The sequence below is a fragment of the Ustilago hordei genome, assembly GCF_900519145.1.
Source record: "Ustilago hordei strain Uho2 genome assembly, contig: UHO2_contig_21, whole genome shotgun sequence".
Lineage (NCBI taxonomy): Eukaryota > Fungi > Basidiomycota > Ustilaginomycetes > Ustilaginales > Ustilaginaceae > Ustilago > Ustilago hordei.
In genome coordinates this window covers 195,205-217,605 of record NW_024545274.1, presented here as the reverse complement: position 1 = coordinate 217,605, position 22,401 = coordinate 195,205, and the positions used below count along the sequence as shown (strand labels likewise).

General features: G+C 50.3%; 9 protein-coding genes across 9 annotated transcripts; 2 read left to right on the top strand and 7 right to left on the bottom strand.

The window, feature by feature from the left end:
* Positions 1-399: 399 nt before the first annotated feature.
* UHO2_06816 (uncharacterized protein) lies at positions 400-1,440 on the bottom strand (the record flags this gene model as incomplete). The annotated part of the gene is made up of 2 exons (XM_041557854.1): positions 400-1,051; positions 1,397-1,440. The coding sequence occupies 2 exons, from the start codon at positions 1,438-1,440 to the stop codon at positions 400-402; spliced, it is 696 nt and encodes a 231-aa protein (XP_041413788.1).
* Positions 1,441-1,839: 399 nt separating this feature from the next.
* Positions 1,840-2,951, bottom strand: UHO2_06815 (uncharacterized protein; the record flags this gene model as incomplete). The annotated part of the gene is made up of 4 exons (XM_041557853.1): positions 1,840-2,103; positions 2,191-2,453; positions 2,550-2,698; positions 2,773-2,951. The coding sequence occupies 4 exons, from the start codon at positions 2,949-2,951 to the stop codon at positions 1,840-1,842; spliced, it is 855 nt and encodes a 284-aa protein (XP_041413787.1).
* A 545-nt stretch (positions 2,952-3,496) lies between these two features.
* UHO2_06814 (uncharacterized protein) lies at positions 3,497-4,369 on the bottom strand (the record flags this gene model as incomplete). The annotated part of the gene is made up of 1 exon (XM_041557852.1): positions 3,497-4,369. The coding sequence occupies one exon, from the start codon at positions 4,367-4,369 to the stop codon at positions 3,497-3,499; it is 873 nt and encodes a 290-aa protein (XP_041413786.1).
* A 523-nt stretch (positions 4,370-4,892) lies between these two features.
* UHO2_06813 (uncharacterized protein) lies at positions 4,893-5,252 on the bottom strand (the record flags this gene model as incomplete). Its single annotated transcript, XM_041557851.1, has 1 exon — positions 4,893-5,252. The coding sequence occupies one exon, from the start codon at positions 5,250-5,252 to the stop codon at positions 4,893-4,895; it is 360 nt and encodes a 119-aa protein (XP_041413785.1).
* A 924-nt stretch (positions 5,253-6,176) lies between these two features.
* Positions 6,177-7,010, top strand: UHO2_06812 (putative 2-deoxy-D-gluconate 3-dehydrogenase; the record flags this gene model as incomplete). Its single annotated transcript, XM_041557850.1, has 1 exon — positions 6,177-7,010. One exon carries the CDS (start codon positions 6,177-6,179, stop codon positions 7,008-7,010), a length of 834 nt encoding a protein of 277 aa, XP_041413784.1.
* A 365-nt stretch (positions 7,011-7,375) lies between these two features.
* UHO2_06811 (putative ADK2 - adenylate kinase, mitochondrial) lies at positions 7,376-8,227 on the top strand (the record flags this gene model as incomplete). The annotated part of the gene is made up of 1 exon (XM_041557849.1): positions 7,376-8,227. One exon carries the CDS (start codon positions 7,376-7,378, stop codon positions 8,225-8,227), a length of 852 nt encoding a protein of 283 aa, XP_041413783.1.
* A 35-nt stretch (positions 8,228-8,262) lies between these two features.
* On the bottom strand, positions 8,263-10,644 carry UHO2_06810 (uncharacterized protein; the record flags this gene model as incomplete). The annotated part of the gene is made up of 1 exon (XM_041557848.1): positions 8,263-10,644. One exon carries the CDS (start codon positions 10,642-10,644, stop codon positions 8,263-8,265), a length of 2,382 nt encoding a protein of 793 aa, XP_041413782.1.
* A 2,503-nt stretch (positions 10,645-13,147) lies between these two features.
* On the bottom strand, positions 13,148-14,542 carry UHO2_06809 (uncharacterized protein; the record flags this gene model as incomplete). The annotated part of the gene is made up of 1 exon (XM_041557847.1): positions 13,148-14,542. One exon carries the CDS (start codon positions 14,540-14,542, stop codon positions 13,148-13,150), a length of 1,395 nt encoding a protein of 464 aa, XP_041413781.1.
* Positions 14,543-15,726: 1,184 nt separating this feature from the next.
* On the bottom strand, positions 15,727-16,704 carry UHO2_06808 (uncharacterized protein; the record flags this gene model as incomplete). Its single annotated transcript, XM_041557846.1, has 1 exon — positions 15,727-16,704. The coding sequence occupies one exon, from the start codon at positions 16,702-16,704 to the stop codon at positions 15,727-15,729; it is 978 nt and encodes a 325-aa protein (XP_041413780.1).
* Between the last annotated feature and the right edge of the window lie 5,697 nt (positions 16,705-22,401).

Genomic DNA, 22,401 nt, shown 5'->3' with positions numbered 1-22,401 from the left:
CGAGGAGGAAGGGCTATGCAAAATGACACATGAATGTGGTATTGCGTCTATCATGATTGAGAAGATTGATTGGTCCTAGTGTCCATGACAAGAAGCCGAGTCTGAATCTGTCAGAGATGGCATATCGTCTGCTTTGGGGGAGGCCAAATGAAACAACTGCACCCAATCCAAAGCTCGCTGTCAATGCATTGTTAGCCATCACCATCGATGCTGAGCCTTGTTCGTCGTGCTAGACCCCATCTTTGCACTCGAAGCAGCGGTAGCACCACTCGGCGTCTCCTCGAACAATCTATACAACGAGATGTTGTAGGACAACATCGAGTAGCTGGCAGCTTGCCGCCATTCATCCGCGCTAGCAACTCTATGAACTTGCATCCCCTCTCCAAGTGGTTGGCACCTTTAGCGTTGAGCCATTTGTGCTCCAAATGAGTGACCTGCCATCACAACAGTCTCGAGCGAAGGGAATTGGATCTTGTCGAAAAGCGTGTCTATGAAAGCATCCATGAGTTGGGAGGATGAGATTCGAGTGTCACCGGGACCACGAGAGGCCATTCCGGATTGCCACTGCGTTCGGAGCCAGTAGAGTTCACCTTGGAGGATAGCTCCGGCTTGATGATCGTCTGCGTTCATCCAACATGGACCCATGATCAACACTTGATCTGCGCTGGTCCTAGCACCGTTGCTGGCGGAACCATCTGGGTTACTGCTCACACTCTGCGGGTTGGTGGTGTAAACGTCAAGTGCGTTTTGGACGAGCGAGGTATACTTCCAGCAGTCCCTAGGTTTACCAGGCATGACCATGATCGCGCCTTTCACCTTGCTCGCATCGTAAGCTCGAGTCTGATAGAAAGGCATGACAGCACCCGGAGCAACAGCGAAAGTTCGGTTGAAATCCATCCCTTGGATCTCGGGTAGCGCTTCCCAACCACCTTTGACACTCCCGTTAACGGCTGCTTCTGCGATGAAGGGGACGTTGGAGTTCCATGGAAGTTGACCAGCATCCTCAGCGAGATTGTACCGCCAGAGTTGACCGGTTGCATATTGACCAGAGCTATAAAGGGGAGCGCGTTAACGGCTTGCGCTGCTGCAACTGGGTCCATGAAGGCTTGCTGATAGATGGATCCTTGCGAGGCAGCACTGCCACTTGTTGCGGTGCGTGTCTGACGTCAGCGGAGGTTAGAGTTGGAGGCGTGAGAGGTCAGTTCAGCAACAGCATTGGAGGCGATTAGTGCCAAAGCTAAAGCTAAAGCTGCTGCTGCTGTTGTTGTCGTTGATGACTTCATTTCTGTGCTGTCTCCTTGGGTTCCTTGGGATGGTGGTGGAAAGAGAACAATAGAGCAAGGAGCGGCTTCTTGTCAGGAACAGAAGCTTTCTCTCCTGTGACAGATCAACACACAAGGACGAGCTCTTTCTCTCCAGTCGACAGTCAGCAGTCGGCATTGAAATGCCGTTGACAACAACACTCAGCACAGCGCAGATTGACTGTCAAATCCCATGCTCGCCACCACGCCGAGCCGCGTTGGGTTGTACAACCTTGATCATCATCGTCATCATCACCGTCATCATCACCGTCATCATCACCGTCACTCCATTTCACTCACACACATATCATCACAATCGAGCTCACTCCCACAACCACGCTTTGTAGTATCACTGCGACATTGGTGAAATGAACAAAGGATCGAGCGCATGAAATCGACGAGTGTGTTGAGCTGGCAAGCATCGCCTTGGCCTGTCATTGTATCCCATCATCTATCCTCCCGCTTTCCGCATCACCGATTCATCAAAAGCGGGTTAGTCAGCATCGGATAGGGTAGCATCGGATAGGGCAGCATCGGGTTAGGGAGCATCAACAGGATTAGGCGCAACAGCCCCCTTGGCACCCAAATCCTTCGCATCCAACTTGGCCATATCCTCCTCATCCAACTCGAACCCGAACAGATCAGCATTCGAAGCAATACGAGAACCAGTGTCCGACTTGGGCAGAGGCACAAACCCTTTCTGCAACGACCAACGCAACAACACCTGAGACCAATCTACTTTGTGCTTCTCGGCAATCTCTAGCACCTCTTCATCATCGGCGTGTTCTCCTCTCACAATGGGCTACCATCACCGTCACATGCCCAGATGCAATTCATGTCAGTATCCAGGTCGAAAGAAGAAACAAAGAGGGGGATCCAGGCGACTTACGCAATAAGCCTGGAGCACAATGTTATGCTTCTTGCAAAGCTCAACAATAGCTTTTTGTTGACACCAAGGGTGAAGTTCGATTTGGTTGACAGCAGGCGTTTCCTTACGATCGATCAACTCTTGGAGATGCTTGAGACCATAGTTGCTAACACCGATCGTGACAACTTTGCCTTCGGACCTAAGTTCTTTCAGCGCTTCCCAGAGATGCTTGCGTCCTTCGGGGCCCGAAGTCGGGGTATGGATGAGGAAGCAATCCACGTATCCTACCCAGTCATATAAAGTAATCGCATTCCTCTGGGTCAGTCATCCTGATTCGGCTTCTGTGCAGAAGGCGGGAAAAGAGGGCAAGGGCAACATACCATCAAGATTGATCTTGCTAACCGACTCTCGCATGCTCTCCAGAGTCTTGTCCTTACTTTTGGCCGGAGCGATGATTTTCGTGGTGACAAACACTTCTCGGCGAGAAGTTTGGGTCTCTTGACACCAAGCTCGCACTGCGTTTCCTACCCTGCTCGTACAAGACAGCATGTCAGCACTCTGCCTATTCCCTATATCATTAAAAGCAAAAAGAGTGCTACTTACTCTCGCTCATTCTCATAGTACTGAGCAGAATCAATGTGACGATAACCCGTCTTCAACGCTGTAGTCACCGATTGCTCCGTAACATCTGCGCGAGACTTGTACACTCCAAAACCGAGTAGGGGCATGTCAGCTCCTTCGCCAACAGCGTACTTGGACTGCAAGCTAAGTTTCGTAGCCATCCTAATCGATCCTGGTGCAACTTTGCGCAGGAGAGTTGGAGTGAGATGAAGAATGGTGCCCAAGTGATGAGCTTGCAAGTAGTCGTGGTGAGGAGCAAGAGGAGCAGGAAGGATGACTGAGCACAGAGAAGAACGAGGTGGAAAGCCAAAGCTGGACAATGCGCAACGCTTCTCAAGATCGGACATAGTTGGACCCTGAATGGTCGAAGGACATGCATGCGTTGCTAATCATCCTTGCCGCTTGCCGTGCCCATCCTTGAACGCTTTCCAACCACTTTGAATGCTTTCCCCCCGCCGACGCTGTTTTGCGATGGTCGAACATTTGCACCAGCACGACGCTCTCTTTTCAGTCGAGGCCATTCATACATGCCACACAGAGAGAATGAGCAGTCCAAAAGGAAAACGAGAGAAATGTTGCGTATTGAATGCGACCCAAAAAAAGCCATGATAGAAAGAGAACAGGAGAATCTATAGAACAACAAAGAGAAGAGCAGCCCTCATCATGTCGACCATACTCCCGCCGGTTCCACTGGCCTTGGCTGCTGCTACTGACCCTGCTGCAGAGGAGCGGGTGATTCGTCATGAGATGGCACAATTGGATCATTTGGATCCAATATCCCTCCTTCCCCAATTACCTTTAGTGGCGCCGGTTTTCCCCCTCCTCCTTCCGTGTGCAGTGTATGGCCGTCATTACCCATCAAGCTCATACAAAACCTATGCAGATCAAATGGTGGCTCATCCGACCATCCTTTGACCAGATGAAAAGGACAATCTGCCCTCACTGCGAGGGTCAGCTTGTTTTCGCAGTAATCTTGAAACTCTGCGATCGCTGGTTCGAGTTCTGGATCGAACGGGTACTCGTCACCCCTTCCGAAAGGCTTTCCTATTGTTTTCTCGTAACTTTGGGGAGGAGGAATTGAAGGATCGTTCGGGTCAGTCTTTCCTGTCGAAGCTCTTCTTCGGAGTGCAACCAATTGCTTGTCTGCCGCCCCTCCGGCGGGTACGAGGGGTGAAGCTGCGGTACGTTTCTCTCCCAACCTCCCACTAGGAGCTTTACTCCCCATCTCCCTCTCTTCTTGCGGCTTGAGCGGGGCGGTGGTAGGAGAGCGCACAGCATCGCACCTCTGACAAGTAGGTAGAGCAATATGACATTTTACATTCTTTCCACTCTGCATCGCCACCAGTGTATTACACCATGCAATCGCCTTATTCGTCTGTTCTGGATGGTACAGCACGACAACGCTATCTCCCATCCCAGTGAGTCGTTGCGTCTGTGCAGTGGAGCCAGAGAGAGAGGGGGTAGTGTTGGTTTTCGGTTGAACTCCTCGAGGTTTGTCAGGTGGGTCAGGGCGGTCAGAGAGGCAGTAGGTGAAGTTGCGGATTGCGAGCCAGCCGAACGAGTTTGCGGATGCTTGCATTGGGTCTTGTACCACAGTATCCGCATGGATATGTGAGGAAATGGTAAGAGAGAGGAAGCTGAGCAGGGCGATTGCTCTTGGCGATGCTAGTGAAAGCATGATCGAGCCTTTAGGGAGGCGCAAGAGGTGGCAAGGAAGGGAAGAGCGGAGGGAGAAGCAAGAAGAACAAGGGCATCGTAGGAAAAGCTCATACGAACAGACAGTCGAGCGCAATCTTCGAGGATGAGAGAGGGTCAGAGGGCCAAAGGAAGCAAGCGACATGAAACCAACCTCACACCCACTCGGATTCCACCAACACAAGACACAGCACCACACCCCCTTTTTGCCCCAACCCACTTTTTTGGTTGCCATGATCCTCCAAATGAAGCCATTGTCTCGGCGAAATGGTCACCGCTCAAAAGTGCCTCCCGAACATCCTCACTCACTTACTCTACACATCCAATCACCCACAGAACGCGAAAGGGAAGAAGAACAGGATCGATTGTTCAACGACGCCAGCTGTAACCATCATAGCTTTCGGGTTTCAACCCCCCTCTCCGCCTCTTTCAACCTTCAATCTTCGCCTCTCCGATACGTTCTCTTGTTCAAACTTCTTCCTGTCCAACATCAAAATCTGCAGTTTCCTCAATTTTTTCCTCTTTATTTCTTCAAGATGCTGAACGGTGATATTCTTCTGTTCAGCAGCCTCGTGTATCTTTTCAGACGTATCGTGGATTCGGGGATGATCAAATAGTTCAACGGAGTCTTCGGCTCCAACGAGCAACTCTTCTTCCAATTGTCGCTTGTGTTTGAATTTGTGCAGGCGAGCGTGGCGTGGTGGGAGAGCAAGGGTGAGGGCGAAAAGAAGGAGAAAGACGAGGATGAGAGTTAGAACGCGCTTCATGTTTGAATAGTTTGGCGGTTGGAAGAGCAGTGGGAAAGCGAAGTAGTTCGCATTGATGGAGATGGTGTCTATATCCCTTTCAAGGGAATTCGAACAACAAGGTGCTAAGCCGTGCCGGGTTCCTGTAGGTCAAGGATGCTGGTTGCCAACGAGCTGATGCCATGGTCGTGACATGGCGTCAGGCTGTGCTTGAGAGTGGGTGAGGGCCGCCCTTTTCATTGCTGAATGAGGTGGTCATGGTGGGTCGATCTGTTTGTATCACCATAAGTCTTGCTACTGTATCTAACCCCGTGTTGCTCTCTGGCAACAAAGCTTACAACACCATCGGAAACTTCATCCCTGAAGGTCCAGACCTCGTTGTGACAGCGTTGATTGCTGTCAGCGGTATCTCGCTGTGGCATCCTTGAGCCCCATTGAATTGCCTCACCGCCATGTGGGATCAAGCTTGTCGGCATCCTCATGGATTTCATTGTTTTGATCGGTGACTTTGCCCCTCCAAGGAAAACATGGGACAACGTCGTCAATGCGACATCGATGCTGGCCGTCTTTGTCGGCAGTGTTTGATCCTGTGTAACAACAACCACGGTCTATTTTTGGCTTCCTCACATCGCCGAAATCGCAGGCAAAATCGGGAGCAAAATCGCAAGCGAAATCGGGTTGTGGAATCTCTGACCGGAACAACGGTCCGGCCGCGTCCGGTTTTTGAGAAAGCGCACGGACCCTCTCTCTCTTGTGCCTCTGTTGCAATGTACGACACTTCTCCTCCTTTCTCCCGCATCAGACATGCTTCTACGAAGATCTGCTTACCGCCATTAGCCTCATATAAGGAAGCTAACACCGCCGGTCTTTCCCTATTCTTACCGCCACCCACCACCACCCACCACCACCCACCACGGACACCATCCCCTACAAGGCTTCTTCGCAATGTCGACCTCCAACGTAGCCTGCGAAAAGACCTCCTCCGCGTCCTCCGTCGGACTCTTTGACCTTTCCGGCAAGACGGCCCTCCTCACCGGTGGAACGCGTGGTATTGGTCAAGCCTGTGCCGTCGCACTGGTCGAAGCCGGAGCATCTGTCATCCTTGCCGTTCGACCTGGCAACGCTGCCTCCCCTCACCCCGCTCTTCTACCTCTCACCTCCGTCCCCAACCAATCCTCTTGCCAAAAACATTCTACCGTCGAAGCCGACCTGGCAGACCTCTCCTCCGTCAAATCCCTCTTCGACCGATCCCTCCCTCTCTCTGCCACTGGTGCCATCGACATCCTCATCAACTGCGGTGGAATCCAACGTCGACACCCATCCACCGACTTCCCCGAATCCGATTGGGATGAAGTTCTCAACGTCAACCTCAAATCCGTATGGCTTCTCTCGCAAGCTGCGGGTCGACACATGATCCCTCGTCGTTCGGGCAAGATTATTAACTTTGGTTCCCTCCTCACGTTCCAAGGTGGTCTCACGGTACCTGCTTATGCCAGTGCAAAGGGTGCAGTGGGTCAGTTGACCAAGGCGTTGAGCAATGAATGGGCAAAACACAATGTTCAGGTGAATGGTATTGCTCCGGGTTACATTGCGACGGATATGAACGAGAAATTGCTGGCGGACGAGACGAGATTGAGGCAGATCAGTGAAAGGATTCCGGCGGGAAGGTGGGGTGAGCCAGCGGATTTCAAGGGTCCGCTGCTGTTCTTGGCTAGTGGTGCAAGCCAGTATGTTAGTGGTGAAATGCTGGTTGTTGATGGTGGTTGGATGGGCCGCTAAATGACTTCCTTTTCAGTATCTTTGCTTGTACACACATGTTGCTTCGAATACAGAGGCTCGCATCCCCAACACTGCCGTAAAGGAGACAACATGGACAGCCTTGTGTGAGTGTGTTCGGGTGTGTGAGAAGGGAGAGACTATGGTTTCATCGATGTGTGCGAGAGGTGAGGAAGGGTGATAGCCGGTTGCGGGGCAAAGAAAATGAGCGAGAATGTGAGATCTCCACATGTGTTCCGGCTAGAAAAAGTGCGTCTTCTTTGCCCGTTTCTGAAAGCGCTTGGACCACCATCAGAAGCCTTAAATTCATCACCTCGTCATCATCATCCGCCATCGCTGTCAACAACAGCAACCAAAAATCATCAAACATGTCCACTACAATTATCACCACTTCCACCCTGCGCACCCTCCGCCTAACCCCAACAACGCGCCTCACCCTTCGCAGCCTTTCCACCACCTGCACAGCCCAGAATGACAGCCAAATGCGAATGCTAATCGTCGGTTCCCCCGGTTCCGGCAAAGGCACCCAATCAGCACGCTTACTCAAACATCACTCCTTCACAGTTCTGTCCGCAGGTGACGTTCTTCGATCGCACATCCGACGAGCCACCCCCATCGGCCAACGTGCAGAATCCGTCATCAAGCAAGGGGGACTGATGCCAGATCAAGTAATGATGGATTTGATCGGTTCTGAAGTCTCTTCTCTCGCTTCCAAAGATTGGCTTTTGGATGGATTCCCACGGACTTTGGGACAGGCGGAAATGCTGGATGCTATGCTGGAGAAAGAAGGAAAGCCGCTGAAGTTGGTGGTGAATCTAGACGTGCCGGAAAGTGTTATTCTCGATAGGATTCTCCAGCGATGGACGCACCTTCCTTCAGGCCGTGTTTACAACCTCAGCTACAACCCACCAAAGGTTCAAGGCAAAGATGATATCACCGGAGAGCTGCTCAGCAAGAGGGAAGACGACAACGTCGAAACTTTCGGTAAACGTTTAAGATCATTCCACGCACAAACCGAACCCATGCTCCAACACTACCGTTCCAAATCATCCTCCATCACCGATATCGATTGTCGAACCAACACGGACCCTTCCACAGCCCTTGCCTCAACAAAAGGAGACGAGCTGTTCGTAAACTTACGAGGAGACGAATCGAATCAGATCTGGCCACACCTGTACAAGATTGTTCAATCTAGATTTCCGTCCCTCAAAACCGCATAATATACAAATACAATGTAAGTTAAGGTACAAAAACATCATCCTTCCTTTCCTTCCAATTCCGACGTCTGTGACGATGGTTGATGAAGTTGATGTTTAAAGCCTTCAACTCTATCTTTTAAGCCCTGAAATCCGCCGAGGAGAATACGCAGGTGCTGCTCGAACTCGAGATTGGCAACGACGAGTTTGCAGACTTTCTCGTATTCTGGTTTCGCGTTTTGTTTGATTGCTTCTTCCAGCTTTCGTAGCGCCTCTCTATCCTGTTGATCCTGTTCTAGAGAAGCGTTTGTGCCGGGCTTTTGGCGAGAGTTGTAGTAGTGTCGAAGCGCCGGAATTTCACACATGGCTTGCGAGATTGTGTGGTCGTGCAGCTGCAGGAGACGGACGGAATGTTGGAAAGTTTGGAGAGCGGCAAGGGCGAGTTTCTGAGGAGTAGAGACGAGAGTTTCTTCCATTCGAGCTTCTGTAGTTGCTGGTAGTTTCACTCCAGCTATTTCATCGCTGGTGAGTGGGGCAGACGGGATGGTGAACTTAACCCCACTACCTTCTTTCGACTCGATCGGTTCAGGTGTACTGGTGCGAACAGCAGTGGTAGATTTCTCTATACATCCATCAGCACTCTTCCTCCCTTCTCCAGTCCTAGCAGAGAGTTTGGGTCGGGGTAAATCACCTTCACTCTTCCTCCCTCCCCTCCTATTCCTGCTCCTTGCTTGTGTTTGCGCCTCAAAATTCCCCCCTCCCTCCATTCTCTCCCTACTCCTCCTCCTCCTCATCCGCTTCTCACCCCGACTGAACAACCTCTGCGCACTATTCGTCAGCACCCTCGCAAAAATACTTCCAAACGCATCCTGAACCACCGCCAACAAAATTGTCAATACCGCAACCCCCATCAATCCCCAAATCACAAAGATCGCCATTCCCAATTGCGTACTCGGATGATAATCTCCGTATCCAATTGTAATCATTGCTATGAAACAAAACCACATTGCTCCTCCATAGCTCCATCTTTCCGCATATGTGAACGCTACTGCGCCGAGAAGCCAGAAGGCGAGGGTGACGCTGAATGCGAGGAGGAGCTTTATGCGGGCTGCTGTGATGGCTTCTCGTCTCATGTGGGATTCGTATGTGCGGAAGTCTGACTCTGTGCGAGCTTTTGCGAGGAGGAGTTGATGCGAGAGACAGGCGATCTGGGATTGGAGGATTGGATCGCCTGCTGTTGCTGGTGGCGGAGTGGCGATCGTGGTGGCGGTGATGGAGAGTGAGGAGAGTGGGTGGGAAGAAGCATCTTGTTCCATCCGAGCTAGCGCTTCAGCGAAGCCATTACCTTCCGAAGCACTGAGAGTGAATGTTCGTGGTAGAGCTTTCTTCAATGCCCTCTCCTCTCTCTTCTCCTCCTTCAGTCTTTCCTTTCGCTCTCTTATCCTCCTCCGCCTCTCCTTCGTCCTTTCTAGCAGTGTAGCCTGGAACGTCTCCAACATCGCGCTTCTCGCAGCACTTACCACCAAGGCTACAAGTACTATCCCCGTCGGAGCATACAATACCACAAGCACTTTCCCTCCTGCACTTCCCGGCACCACATCTCCAAACCCCACCGTCAACACGGTCGCCGTTGAAAAGTACAACGCAGTAATAAAATCCACTTCTATCACAAAGACAAATATCAAACTCCCCAAACTCAGATACAACAACAACCCCATCCCCGCCAACACCAACCCCTTTTGCAACTGCGTCAATCCGCTCCCTGCATGCTTGAAGTCTTTCGTCCTCACATAATCCATCACCAAACTCGCCGTCACTAAGGTTGAGGTAATCGTACTCGCACAAACCATCCAATAGCTAGCACTTAGACTCAACCCATCATTCTTCGGCCCATATATCCCACCAAATACAGCCAGCGCTACCACATTGATTATATCATGTAGAGCAAGAGAAGCGATAGCAAGTGCGATGGATTGTCGCGGACCAAGTATTTCAAGAAATCGAAGGATGATGGCGAAATTGGCGATGACGGCGGAAGTGAGAGAGATGGATAGACCGACGGTGAGGATGGTTGGGTTGGGAATGAAACGGATTACTTGACCTTCTGGGTTGATGTCAGCATACCATTTGGATGTGAGACCGGGCACTTCGAGAACGATGGAGAATGGAGCGAGTAGGCCAGAGAAGATGGGAGTTTTGCGGACTCGAAATGCATGGCTAGAGCTAGGATGAGCGACGAATAAGGAATGGTGCGCGGGATGGTAGACATCGTTGTCGCTCACAGTTAGGAACGTTTGAATTGTTGTTGATTTTTCTAGTCCTCCTCCTTGGGAGGCTTTGCAACTGCGAGCTGAGTGCGATGCGGGCTGGTGAGATGAGCTGGATGCTGTGGATGTCGCGCTGGGTGGCAGCTGCTCTCCTGCGGCCTTCTCGTCGTCCATCTTGGCGGAGAGAGGTGCTGGTGTATGCACGCCACGACGGTGGGACGGAGCGCAAGAGCTGCTATAATAGTAGCGTTGGCATAAATGCAGGCGCTGTCAACATTGCTGCGGTGGTTTGTGAAGTCGGAAGAGGTGTTAGGGCTCAAGTGGTAGGCGTGATGATAATGTCATGGAGAGAAAGATAGAGGCTCGCACCGGTTTGGCGTAAATGCAGGGTGAAATCGGAAATCGGAATTTGAAAACCGGAAATCGGAAATCGGAACACAAACGCGCGCGGTTGCAGAATTGTGCAGCCGAGAAATTCCTCCGGCGGCACGTTTTTCACACTCAAAAAAGGGCCCATTTAATGGACATGCTCAACATCACCGCCAGCATTGCTCCCATCTGGATCACGCCTGTCGACACACACGGCAATCAACAAAACCAACATCTATTCTATATCAAAGTACGAAAACGAAAAACGAATGCGTCAATCTAATGAAGGTGACCAATAACGCTTTGAAAAGCAGGCCTGACACTCCCTGCTTCTTCCAACTTTTTGATAGCATCTTTCGGCAGATACATTCCTCCCAAGAACGCCAGCCCTGGCGCCCCTACTTCCTTCTGCAGATGAGGCTTTCGGAACGCTTCGTGAAACATCCAGAAGTCGTGATCGTTCTTTTCCCCTTCCGCTCCGTCCACAAACCTCTCTGCGTTTGCTTTGGACATCAAAACATTCCTCTTCCCCTCTCTAGTCTCCACTGTTAGATGCCACATCTTAGAATCAATCTGAGAATGATCCTTAAAATTACTCATCAATTCACTATGCAATTCCAATCTTGTTTTTACTGGCATTTCTAATCCAGAAATTGCTTTGGTAGGATGGATTATTGTTGGTGGCCATAGAAACTCCCCCTGCCCCTTAACCCCAGGCTCCCATCCATGAAGCCTCAACGGAGTATGAACAGCCTTCCTCACATTTTTCAAGATGTGCGGTTCAGGACGATACATTTTCTCTCCATCCAAAAGCTGCCGGACATGAGCAACATCAAAGTCAACCGGCCACAATGCTTGCCGAGTGTATGTATTTTGGAAATGCGGGATGGTAAAAGGATATGGTGTAGGATGAAACTTTGATCTGCCGATGGGGAGCGGACCGAATGTTCGACCGTAATACGTGGTGATTTTGGGTATCATGTAGTGCTTCGCGGTTGAAAAGGGATCGGGGTTGGGTGAGGGAACCCAGAGTGGGTTGGAGGGGGACCTTGGAGAAGGCGGTCTGGTGAGTAGCGCGTTTTCGAATTCAGAGTTTGATGGAAGAGCGTCGAGAGGGTCTGAGGGGGAAGGGTGACGAGAAGGTCCTTTGACGACAGAGGCGTAGCTTCGAAACCCAAAAACCGCATCTACAGGTGCGAAGAAGAGGAGGGCGATGGATAGGATGGTGAGCGGTCGAGTGAGTAACATCTTCGAAGACCTGCAAAGGGCTAAAGAGAGGTAGAAGCTTGAGTATTGAGGGGGAGAGTTGCTCGTGGGAGGCTGCTTATATCTCTTAGCCGTCAAGGAAGGAGGTCTGTTGCCCACAGTGAACCCACCTTCGTTCTGACCAACGTCATGCCCGTCATCGTGACGATCAAGGAGTGCCCTACAGCCAAGCGTGCATTTCATACCGCATACCGGGACTTGAAGCGTATTAACGGCGTCTATCACCCACCAAGCGGCCACCATCTGAGCTGACCTTGCAACCAGACAACTGTGTGCTTCATCAGTACCACATTCATCCACTGTCTCTACATACCGTTCGTTGTCGCCACACGTAATAAAACTGCGTCCTGCCATCCAAGTCTGTGTCGCAAGTGACAAGCGAGCACATTGTTCGCTCCAACACTAGTTGGCCCCTGTGAGCAAAATGAGGACCCAGTCCCACCCTAAGATTTCGACGACCCTCCACCAGCGTCCCTCTCAAGCCCATCATGCTGCAGAAACAACAGACTTCCAAAAAAAAAAAAAAAAAAAAAAAAAAAAAAAAAGGTGGTACAGGTTGCTCCCCGTATCCCATTGGAACATACACGCTCGTGAGACAACGCACAACGAAGCAGGGCGTATATGATTATATTTGCTTGGTATGAAGCGTCCCACCAATAAGCAGTGAGATTTTGGTGGAATTCGCACTCATTGCTCGGATTGGTCACAAAGCTAATTTGGTGATGTCTGAAACGCTCACGATGCTTCCAATTCGCAGTCCAGAGGTCCTTTTGGAAGCAAAGGCGAACAAAGATTGAGAAGAGAAGTACAGGCTGGGGAATACTTCAGAAGATCGACAGGCGCTAAGCATATGTAATGAAGATGACTTTGAGAATTGAACCTACAGGTGCGAACAGAGTGATATGTTGACCATTTCGCCCTTTTCGCCCGAAGCGACAAGATGAGAGCGAGTTTTCGAATCATGGCATATACTGAGTTACTGCAGGCGGTGGAGGGGATCTGATTTTGGTTCCCTGTCATTGCAAAACATTGCGTAGGTCGACTAGTGAAGAACATTCATGTGCTTCCCAAAGGCAACTGTCAGGACATCGATATCCTGGAGATAGTCAGGTACTACTTCCTTAGGCAAGTACGTCGCCCCTAGCAACGATAATTGCCGCCGACCCCATCGCCCCCCGTCTGATGAAACGGTCATACCTTCGTACAGAAGCCAAAGCGTCGACGTGAGCGGCGTATTCGTATGTTTCACATAATACCCACTAACAGTAGGGAACATCAGGATATGTCTGATCTGTCCGTTGACGTCGACGTTCAGGTGAAACAAGCTGGGATCTCCCGACAATGCACTCCGAAACTTCGTCGATATAATAGCTCGAATGCGCTGCAGGAGCGTCGACATCGGGAATAAGTGCTGGCTGTCGCTGTGTGCTTCAACTGGCGGCCAGAGATATTCACCTTCAAACACATCTGATTGAGGCAATTTCCCAGGCCGAATTCCAGATTGGCCTAGAGGCTGCCAAATAGCGTCGTGCACAGCTTGAAGCACCGCAGGTTCTGGTCTGTAAGACGTTCCGCTTGCATCAATCCGTTTTTGTACAGGAGCGGCGGGCTGGTTGGGGAAGGTATCAGTGTCTCGGTAGCTAGGATGGATGGGCCTGTCGGTGACGAAGCCTTCGAAGTCGGCAGGGACGGCGAGGGTATCTCCATATAGGTGATGAAAAAACCCAATGTCGAGAGGGTAAGATTTCATGGAGAACTTTTCGTCCCCAATGGGTAGCGGACCCCAAACTCGACCCGACTCGACATGGAGGAACTGGGGAATGATCTTTCTGGTTCCTGGTGGTCCTGTGCTTGAGCTGGCAGCAGAAGTATCAGAAATCCACCGGAGAGGCTTGCCATCGGGGGTCTGGAACGCCGGACGGCGGTTCCCAGGCTCAGGTGGCGCAGGGGCCAAGCTGGCTAAGTGGCGACTTGCGGCTGCTTCCTGAGCCGAACGGCTAGCTGCTTCGCTGGAGCCCTCGACTTGGACGAACTGGGGAATGATCTGTCTGGTTCCTGGTGGTTCTGTGCTTGAGCTGGCAGCAGAAGTATCAAAAATCCACCGGAGAGGCTCGCCATCGAGGATCTGGAACGCCGGACGGCGGTTCCCAGGCTCAGCAGGTGGCGCAGGGGCCAAGCTGGCTAAGTAGCGACTTGCGGCTGCTTCCTGAGCCGACTGGCTAGATGCTTCGCTGGAGCTGTCCGTGCGTTGAGCTGCTGCTGGAGGAGCCCATGTTAAAGCAGGGACAGTTCTACCATCGCCAACATTGTGAACACCAAACCGCTCTGACACAGGAAGGGCTTGTTCCAAAGGAATCATGACCATTCTAGCCGGCGGATGATCACTTGCAAAGGCTACGACGGCAGTTATCACGGCAACAATGAGAAAGACATTCATCGTACCGGTAATTTGTGGAGATGTGTAGATGTGTAGATCTGAACAACGTACGCGAAGAGGGTCTTAAATGTCTTTGACGTCTTGCTGAACAGCAAAAGAAAGTTGGGCTCAACTTACTTGTTCATAGAGCGGGACCATGTGGATCGACCGTTGCTTTCGGACTCATTTCGGTGCAACTCGTTGCTGTAGCTTTACGTGCTATGCACGTTGTTCTCATGAACTCATCCAGTGCCGGCAGAACTTCATGTCGGCGTGAGAACCAAGCTTTAGCGACGTCATCGGTGCCCTTTCTAAGATCGACGGAAGCAATTACAACAACGTCATGATTAAGCTCTTCAAAGTAACACAGGTCGAATGCAAGCATGAAAAGTTTTAGGTCCCGATACTGGTGATCGGGGATAGTCTAAGCACGATGTCACTGCTAGTTTATAGACAGAAACAAATATACTCAATTGACTGAAGAGAAAGGAGTGTGGCGGGAGCCTCAAGCTCCCCGCGTGATATATATACAAGCTGGGTGGCATACGCCAGGCGTGGGTACATCCTACTTAATGACGAGGTATGGCAACGAGTGGGTGTAGGTTGTACCCGATCGCATCGTCCCTCACCCGATTCATCTTGTACTTGCTTATGTCACCTCGTATCATTTCACTGGATCGTTCCTTTCAGTAAAGCAGAGGGAGAGGAATCTGTTTGAAGAGAGGCAGAAAAGTGACTACATGACGAAACGGAAGCCAATGCTGTTGGAGCGAATGATAGACTCGAATGGTAGGTCGCGGTAGTATTACTTATGTCGACGGTGAACTGTATATACAAACAGATGGATCATTTGACGGAGAGCGAACTAACTGACTCGGGTGCTTTTATACGTCTTAGCTTATGGACGATAGAGTGACATGTTGGAGTGGTGGAGTCTGAACATAACGAGGCAGTGCAAAAGACCATAGAGCGATAGAGCCCAGATGCTTATCTCCTCCTGACCCTTATCTCTCGCTGATACGGTCGATGGAGAGCCGAGGTGTTTGGCCCTCCGGACGACTGTCCTGATGCGATTCGATACAGACACAGGCCTCCTTCATTTATAAGGTTGGCAAGATAAGGCGCGTAACAAAGCTCACGCTGACGACACCATCACACCCAAAGCGAAGGCTGGCAATAGAATAACACAATGTGGTCTAGTGCGGTTAGGCCGCATGTCCAATTTTAGCAATCCAGGCCACTTTTTTTCCTACCAGCAGATCTTTTGCTCCCAAAGGTAGGAATGAAGCGCCCAAGAAAGCAACCTTCGGTTTTTGCTCTCCGTTTACTTTTCCACTTTCATAGAAGAGCCAAAGCTCTGATTGTGGAAGATGCACTTCCTCATCGAAGTAATCGTTGCTCCTACCGGTTAGCATGAGAACGTGATGCGTGTTTCTGCCCACGTTCACTTGCATCTGATACATGTTCGGCGTGTCTTGCTTGTGCTGTTTCATTCGGTTGGTGATACGAAGGCGGAGTTCCTCCGCCAGTTTCGGCCGAAGATCCAGACTTGTGACACCGCTGGGTCCCGGTTGGAAGGGTGGCCAGAGATACTCACCGTGCTTAAGATTGTATTTGGGAGAAACTTTGTTCTGTATGAGGCCCTCCACTTTCAACACTGGCCAGATTTGACCTTGAATTGCACGCAGGACTTGAGGATCGGGTCGATAGATTGCGCCCGATGTATGAACGCGACCATTCGTGTACAAATCCTCAAAGTTGACAGGCTCGAAGTTGTCGCCGTGATAAAAACTTTGAAGCTCGGGCATGTCGAGGGTATACGACTGCATACTGAACCAGTTCTTTCCAAGTGACAATGAGGGGTTGGATGGCACTCGGCTGGGCTGACTAGATACTTCGTCTTCCTCAGGCTGTCGGCTTGAGCTGGCTCTTGCTTCGCCGGCCCCCACGGGTCCAGGCTGGGCAGCAGGCAAATCAGTCGGCCACTCATATTGCGGTGTATACCGAAGCCAAGATGGAACCGGTTGAAATACTCCTTCCCTAGCGAGATTTTGATCGCCGACAGGCAGGAGCAATCTCTCAGGAATCTGGACTCGTGCGCTTGGCTCTCCATTATTGACAGCGTGAACTTGCACTGTCGCCAGCGCCGTGATGCAAAGCCCAATGATTTTTGTGGAGAGCATTGCGGAGGGAGAAGGTCGATTGAGGAGGTAAGCTTGAGAGACAAAGAAGATGCAAAGAGCAATCGTGTGTCTCCCTTTTATGCCTTTCCCACATCATGCTATGTGCGCTCCTCAGCTGGCTAGCACTAAGCTAGAGACCACCGCAGACACCTCTCCGCCTCTCTTTGCTCGCCCTTCTGGTAGGGCGAGCAAGTGGAGGCAGACGACCGTACCCCGCCGGTCCCATCGTGTGGGTCGCGGCACGCATGCGAATGTTGTTGCAGCCATCTTCCAGTTTCATGTGTGAATCCACTGCCCGCACCAACATATGCAGTGTCAATGCCAGGATTGGTGTGTAATTACGCAGCTCGCCTGTATGAAGTGAGGAGCTCGGGTGCTTTCGAGCTTAAAATGCGGCAACGGCATGCAGTCGCACGAGATGGCCCTACTTGGCCCGCTTCTGCTTCTGACTCAACGTCCTCTTCGCAAAGATAAGGGATGCGATCGGATTGTTTTTGAATGCAGCGGTTGCTTATGAATGCTTTCCACAAGTCCGAAGACACTTCACTCACAGCTATAGGAATACTCTCTTCAAAAGTTTGAAAAGGAGGAGGGCAGGATGATAAAAGATGAGCAAGACGTGTCCCGATGATCAACGATCAGTGATAGTCTCAGCACAATATCGCCGCTGTTTTAGGACAGAAAGGTATATACTCAATTGACTGAAGGAACGTGATGAGGGCCTAGTGCTCTCGGCTTGTATAATATACATCTGGGTGGCACATGCCAAATGTGGCAACTCTACTTAATGACCAAGTCTGACAACGAGTGGGACTGTCTTCTACCCGATCTCTCCCGTATCGTCTGATGTCAGCTTACATCATCATAATGGATTGCTACTTTCCGCACTGGAGGATACTATACAGTATATTGCTAAAGAGATCCCAAACGACGGCTTGTTTGCGTGGAAGACGAAACAATGAGCAATAATCGACTAGCTCAATGCTTCTCGCGCGAGTCAACTGCTTGACAAATCCATCTCACATGAGACGCGTCACTTCAAAGGCAGGTCTAATTGTCTGAGACTCGAGCAGGACACCTTTGGCTGTCCTTGGAAGAAATGTAGCTCCGAGAAATGCCAGCTTCTGCGCTTTACTGTGTTGAAAGGCTAGTGGACTCTGGCAGAACACGGTTTTGTATTGAGTGCTCGACGTTGGAGAGTAAGTACAATGGGATGAAATATCAAGCAACAAACTAGCCGGCTTCGAGCACCATATATATACACCTCGACACTGACACAAAAGGCAGCAGAAAGGTCTGAAGCATGAAGGACATGAGAGCCCTTGAAGGAGAGGTCCCTTTTCTCTGAGGAACTTTTGCCACCGTGAAGGGAGAGTATCGACAAAGGCTTATCATCTGAAGGAGACTTGTCCACCGCCTCGTCGGATGCGCCGACTGATCGTCGGAGATCACCCGACGGAGAGCCCGACAAGTCTTATCATCGTGAGAAGAACTGTCGGATGTGCCGATCACTTCAACAGGCACTACTCGACGGAGAACCCGTTGAAGCTTATCATCGTGCGAACCTTCGTCGGCCGTCCCGTGAAAAACCGTTCATCGGACTCCCGGTGTGAGTCGATACCCCCTCCTTCATTACGAAGGCAGAGATACAACAATTCCTGCTTCATTCGCAGCCCGTATCCACAGTTGGGACTCTATGAGTACCTGGTGATGCCGTTCGGCCTGGCAAATGCGCCGGCCCACTTCCAATCATTCATCAATGATATCTTCCGAGACATCATCAGAGTGTATGTAGTGGTGTATTTGGATGACTTCCTGATCTTCAGTGACAATGAAGAGGCACACATATGGCATGTCACTGAGGTCCTCACCCACTTGAGAAGCAATCAACTGTTTGCCAAACTGTCCAAGTGCAAGTTTCACACCACTACAGTTGAGTTTTTAGGGTACATCATCAAACCCACTGGAATAGAGATGGACCCAGAGAAGGTGCGAACCATCAAGGAATGGCCAATGCTGGATGTCACAGGATCAGTGGATCAATGAATGAAGGGTGCACCAAATTGATCAGCAGCAAATCATCAGGAATCAATGAAGCTAATCAGGTTGGTAGCACATATGATTTACAAGACCAACTGAACTCTGGGGCCCAGGTTAATTTCACAAGGATTGATTGGGATCAGCCTGATCAGCATGTCTCAGCAAGTCAGCTGACATGAGCAAGCATCAGGAGATTCAGGAAGGAGGATACTGGCATTAGAAGGAGAAGCATACAGAGATAACCACATGTAGGAGTGGGGACCAAGCTCAGCATCATGCAGATGGTTACTGTCATGGGCCTGGATGCTCAAGAAGCAGGAGGGTCATGGGTTCATATGGAAGGAGCACAGGTATCGAAGATCTAGTCGATACCAGTAGAGAGCATGGTCGTAGTGCAGTCTCCATGGAGACCATGGACTCCTATGGACTCACATGCAAAGGAGGACACGAGCCACATGTGAGGAGGACCAGGCACAGCCATGAGGAGGACCAAGCTCAAGGAGCAGGCACAGCCACGAAGAGGACCAAGCTCAGATGGTTACCACTCAGGGGCTCGAGAGACAAGAGTCAAAGGAACTGTCACAGGTCATGAGGAGGAGGAGCAGTGTCGAAGGAGTCGACACCACTCAAGAGGCACAGGGGTGCCAAGCAGGAGAGGCCCCTGAGCAGTACTTGATGAAGAAGGTACTCTCTGGAGAGAGAGCAGGAGCAGCATCGCTGGCGATGCTGTGAAGAGGTATATAACCATGCTTTCTCATCATCAAAGGTCGAGTGGATCCTCATCCACTCTACTCACCATACAACTAGTCAATACTTTAGAAACACAAGTACTCATTAGTTACAGTCAGCATAGCAGCAATCTATCAAGGTTGCTCCTCATCATAGTGTGTGTGTTGTATCACCACTACCTGACGTCCGTAGGCACCCCATAGCAGGTTAGTGGTCCAGATATAGATAGAACCAAAGGCAGTAGTCCACTGCAGTCCGGGGATCACTTCAAGCGTCAAAGTCAACACACTGGACACTCGTGTTGATGCCACCAACCTTATCACCAACACCATCAACCTCATTATCATCAACACTCACCAACCTTATCACCAATGTCATCAACCTCATCATCATCAACACTCACACCAGACCTTGGTGTCATCATAACTGAAGCATTGATATTGATTGTGCCAAGCTACCCCTGAATGGAGTGTCCACAGAGGTCAGCCGAAACCTATGATAGTATATACAATGAATGCCACCTGCTGTCACTGCACAACTTGATAAGTCACTGATACCGAGACAATAGCTGTCACACAGTTTGATAGTCACCGAGTATCTCGACAGACCGACCTGGGTTTCAGGCGCGAGACCCCTGACACTGTTCAGGGGGCCTCTCCTGCTTGCTTGGCACCCCTGTGTCTCTTGAGCTGTGTCGAATCCTTCGACACTGCTCCTCCTCCTTGCTATCCTGCTTGTTTGGCACCCTTGTGCCTCCTGAGTGGTGTCAACTCCTTTGACACTGCTCCTCCTCCTCAGGACCTGGTGTCAACTCCTTCGACACTGCTCCTCCTCCTCAGAACCTGCTTGCCAGTTCCCTATACACTGCTCCTTCTCCTTTGACTGGTGACAGTTCTTTTGACTCTTGTCTCTCGAGCCCCTGAGTGGTAACCGTCTGCATGCTCCTTGAGCTTGGTCCTCTTCGTGGCTGTGCCTGCTCCTTGAGCTTGGTCCTCCTTTGCATGTGAGTCCATAGGAGTCCATGGTCTCCATGGAGACTGCACTACGACCATGCTCTCTACTGGTATCGACTAGATCTTCGATACCTGTGCTCCTTCCATATGAACCAGTGACCCTCCTGCTTCTTGAGCATCCAGGCCCATGACAGTGACTATCTTCCTGAGTTGACTGAATGCATGGCTTTTCTTTAGCAGGGGTTGTACACATACATACTTGCTGTGATCATCCACAAGCACTAGGGTGCATGTATACTCTGTCACATGAGAGGAATTGATGATCAAGTCAATATGTATGAGATCCAGGGGTCTAGCAGCTTTTTTGTCACTACCTTGCCCCATATGTGCACTTGTACTTTTGGATTGTATGCACTGCTCACATGTCAGAGTGGTGTCTGGATCCAATTCTATGATGTGCTTGCCCTTCAGTTTGTTCATGATTGCCTTTGACTTGTCTCAACCTGGGTGTCCAAGGCATTCATGCCATAATCATTGTTTTGAAATCTTTGGCTCATTCTCAATATGCTCGAACTCCTCATCAACACCTTCAAACAATAGTGTTGATGCAGTCATCATGCTTTCTTGCCATGTGTCACCTTGGAACTCCAAAAGTCCTTGCTCATGATTCTTTGCAATCTTAAGTGTCATGCCATTTATCAAATAGATTTGTCCACCAGTACTATCCAATATCACTCGTGCTCCATCATCCATTAATGAGTTCATTGACAGGAGGTTAACATTGAGATGCTTGACATATAATACATTTTGTAGGGAGATATCCCCATAATCTGTTGATATGCTAACATCTCCTATGGCTGTTGCCTCCAGAACCTCATTTCCAGCAGTGATTATACACTTTCAACAGGTTCTTGGGTGGGTGAGCATGCCATAGGTGTTCACCATATGGTAACTGTAAGCGGTCGCGCGCCAGAGACTTAGGATTGGGGGTTATATTGAGTTTGATTGAGTAAGGTCTACTTGATATGTTTCGCCTAAACATAACCAAGCATCACTGCCTGGTAAGTCTCGACTGACTGCCTTGAACACTCTGTTCAGAGGTTGTGTGGCATGAATGCTTGTTTGTTGGTGAGTGGGTGATACACCCTCTCCTACAGTACAAGTGTTCATAGTACTGTTGGTAATGCTCTTGGATGTTGTCTGGACTGTGATATGCCAATTGCCTACAGAGGATGGGAGTTACTGGACCACAGGTGTGAATCACTGCCTACAATAACTGACTGGACCACTGGTGTCGAGCAACACTGCCTACAGTGAGGGACTGGACCACAGGTGTTGAAGAACACCACCTACAGTAAGGAACTGGACTGCTAGTGTGAAGAACACTGCCTACAGTTGTCAACTAATGGTGATATGACACACATGTTGAGAGTCATTGCAAGAGCACTGCTATTGTGATGGCACATAACCAAGTAAGTAATAAGTAAAGTATCAATAAAAAGAGTGGATGGGGGTCCACTCATATGCTATGGTAGAATGAGAGTATATATGTGTTTGGTTGGCATAGCCCATGACACCTATCCTGCTCCTCTTGAGGGGCCTTAGTCCCCTGTTTTGCACTGTCTTGTCCTGCTGGCATCAATCCCATTGATACTGCACTCCTACCATTTGCACAGCATAAGGGTTATGCAACACTGCCCTTTCGCCTTCATGCTCTCCTTCTGCCTGATGATGTGTGATGCCCCCTTTCGACACAGCTCCCTCTTGACTTTATCTTGTGAATCCCTTAAGCCACTTGTTGAACCTTGTGACCAAACCCCTTGGTCATGTGGTCATGTCGGCACAACTCCAAGTACTTGCTTGTATCGGCTGACTAGTTGAGGCATGCTGATCCAACTGATCCTGACCAATCCTGTGAGATTGATCTGGATTCCTGGAGTTTGATCATTCTTGTAATTCATATGTGCTGCCAACC